At 57.5% G+C, this 2,820-nt stretch overlaps 1 protein-coding gene across 2 annotated transcripts in view; it reads left to right on the top strand.

Annotated features, from left to right (window-relative positions):
- BMP1 (bone morphogenetic protein 1) overlaps positions 1 to 2,330 on the top strand; it is a 44,083-nt gene extending 41,753 nt beyond the window's left edge. For both annotated transcript variants that reach the window (XM_040490303.1, XM_040490304.1), the window contains one exon: positions 1,586 to 2,330. In XM_040490303.1, the coding sequence (XP_040346237.1) occupies positions 1,586 to 1,720 (135 nt within the window). In that variant the 3' untranslated portion in view covers positions 1,721 to 2,330. The remainder of the gene's footprint in view (positions 1 to 1,585) is intronic.
- The last annotated feature ends 490 nt before the right edge of the window (positions 2,331 to 2,820 follow it).

Genomic DNA, 2,820 nt, shown 5'->3' with positions numbered 1-2,820 from the left:
GTCCCAAAGCAGCTTACCAGGGCCCAGGGTCGGGGGCAGAGGTTGAAGCAAAAGCCAGGGACCTAGGACCTGAGCCGAACTGTGCTAACCAGTCATCTGGCTGAGCCATAAAAACACCCTCATCTCTTCCACTGCCAGTTTCCCTTCTTGGTGGGAGGCCAGCTGGTCCCAAAGCCCTTGGTGCTACTGTCCAAGCAGACACTGAGCATTGCTTCTTGGTCCATAAAATGGCACTTTCAGAGGCAGTGGGCAAAAGTTTGCTTGATTTTAACTGAAGCCACAGGAAAATGACAAAGGTGGATTTATGTTCCTCTCAGAGCTGTGGCTTCTTTTTGTTTTTGTGAATCCTTTCCCCTTTCGGAGAACACCGTCTTCTCCTCTCCATTACACACCCATGCATGCGTGTGCACACACACGCACACAAATACACACGCCCTCCTGCCCCTCACCTCCCTGGTCCCTCACCTCTCTCATGGCTATGCTCCAGTGTAACCTGGGCACCTTAGGAAGTGTTAAACTTCCTTCCTGGAGCAGCAGCAGCATCTGCTGGGCCTAGCATTAGCCAGCTGAATGTGCCCTTAGGACAGAGCTTCTGCTTCACAGGGTCTGGGACAGGGCAGAGAGGTGGGGGGGTGGGGCAGGAGCAGAGCACATAGGCCCCTCCCCTGCCTGGCTCATCACTCTGGAATCCCCTGGTCACCAAGCCGGCACCCCCTCCCCATTTTGCCCTTTGTAACTCCCTTGATCTGGCACATTCCAGTGAGCCACACACCAAATTGGGTGTCCCCAGGTGGCTTCTTCCAGACACTTCCACCAGGCTGGAGCCAACGGGAGGGAACCTGGGGAAGGAACCCAATCCTGTCAGGGCTTCCTGGCAGGGTTGCTGGAAATGTCCCCAAGGTTCTCGGAAATGATGCTTTCTGTGCCCTGAGAGCCAGGGCATCCGTGTGCTGAGGCTCTGTGGGCGGCTCTCTGAGGGCCTGTACACAGAGGTAAGGAGGGGCTTGCAGGAGCTAGGCCGGGGCATCGCCTAGAGCCAACCATGGCCAGAACTGGGGGAGGATGGGAGGGGAATGGCCACAGCTATGTCTGGAGGACCCAGCTATTCTGTCTTCTCCGAGAGGCGGCTGAGACAGTGAGAAGGTAGCCTCTCAGAGAACCCACTCCCTTTGCAAAACCCATTCACAACCACACTCTCATTTGCTCCCTCCCACAACCCCCATCAGCCCTTCTGAGCTTGGAGAGCAGGGAGCATTTACTCCCGCTTGCCCTTGAGGGAAGTGAGGCCCAGAGGGGGACAGTGCCTTGCCTGAGACTTCACAACTAACTTGTTAATAGCAGCGTTAATAGCAGCGCTGGGTATGAAGTGTGACTCTGAACTTAAGGCAAGCTCCTCTATCCCCTGCTTTTCTTCCCCCCCTCCAGGTGTCCCCTTAAACTCTTGCTATCAATAGTCTTCCCCCTGCTTCAAGGGGCTGGGGGAATCTGGTGAATGTCTGGGAGCCGCCCACCTTCCTTAGAGCGGGGGATCCTGGGGAGGAAAAACAGCAGCCTCAGCCTCATGCCCATCCTTTTCCTCTGTCAGCCTCCTGAGGAGGTGTACTCGGCCGGAGATTCTGTCCTGGTGAAATTCCACTCAGATGACACCATCACCAAAAAAGGCTTCCACCTGCGGTTCACCAGCACCAAGTTCCAGGACACACTGCACAGCAAGAAATGACCACTGCCTCACACGGGGGCGGGGACGGGAGGCCTGCTGCCCTCAGTCACCTGGACTGGACAGTGGGAGGTGGGCAGGAGGTGGGCACCCCGTCCCTGTCCCCCAGGCGCCAGGACCTGCAGGCCGATGGTCCAGGTGAGGCTGTCCTCAGGAGGCGGGGGAATGGGACTGCTTCGCGAGCCCCTTCCCCGTGATCCCTTCCTCCTTGCCCCCACCAGAACAAGGGGCCAGGGCCAGGGAGCCAGAGCTTTCACGGAGACACTTGAAGTGGCCATTCCTCTCTGGGGGCCTGGCCTGGGGGGGGAGAGCGTCTGTCAGCAGACCCTCCCATTTTCCCTGCCCTCTCTAAGTGCACCGTATTGTGTATAGCCGGTGGCATAGCTTCATTGTAATGTACATTTCCCACCCCTTCTCCAACCTCGACATGGTTTTTTTGAGCCCCTATTTCCCCACTTCCTGGGGTGTGAGTTTCCATATGAGTCCCACAGGATGCACCGTGAGGGGCTGCAGAAGAGGGGGTGGGGAAACAAGACGGGGCTTCTCTCAGGCCCAGCGGCTGGTCAGCCACACCAGGGCACACCAGCCAATAAACTGAAAGTGTTACAGCCAGTATCGTGTGCCAGATGCTGTCTGGGACATGGGGCGGGGGGGCGGGGGGGGGGGGTGCGGTGCTTCTCATTCCAGATGTGCAGCTTGCTGTGTCTGAGACCAGCCCACAGCCAGGACACCTGGCCCTACTGGCTGCACTTCCTTCCCTCGATTCCAGGACCCCTGAGGGTGTGATTTCACACTCAGGCACACACAAACACAGCCTCCTAGCACACTTCAGCCTGCAGGCGTACCGCATATACACGCACTGCTCATAGCCCTCCCACACAACGAGAGGAGTGGAACATTCTGTAAAGAGGCTGTTTGGGGGCGGGAGTGGGGGGAGGTAAGTAAAAGGGGATAGGCATGTGTCTGTCCAGCTGGTGTCCATCTATGTCTTCTGTCTCTGACTGGGGAAGGGGTGGGTGGGCTGGAGGGTGTCCCAGGAGAGCTCGCCAGAAGCCAGAAAACTGGCATCAGCCTGAATGGATCTACTGACTGGCCCTGAAACT

The sequence above is a fragment of the Herpailurus yagouaroundi genome, unplaced genomic scaffold (genome assembly GCF_014898765.1).
Source record: "Herpailurus yagouaroundi ecotype Mexico unplaced genomic scaffold, PumYag 181, whole genome shotgun sequence".
Taxonomy (NCBI): domain Eukaryota; kingdom Metazoa; phylum Chordata; class Mammalia; order Carnivora; family Felidae; genus Herpailurus; species Herpailurus yagouaroundi.
The sequence above is the reverse complement of the archived record's forward strand: the minus strand, read 5'-3'. Positions and strand labels throughout refer to the sequence as shown.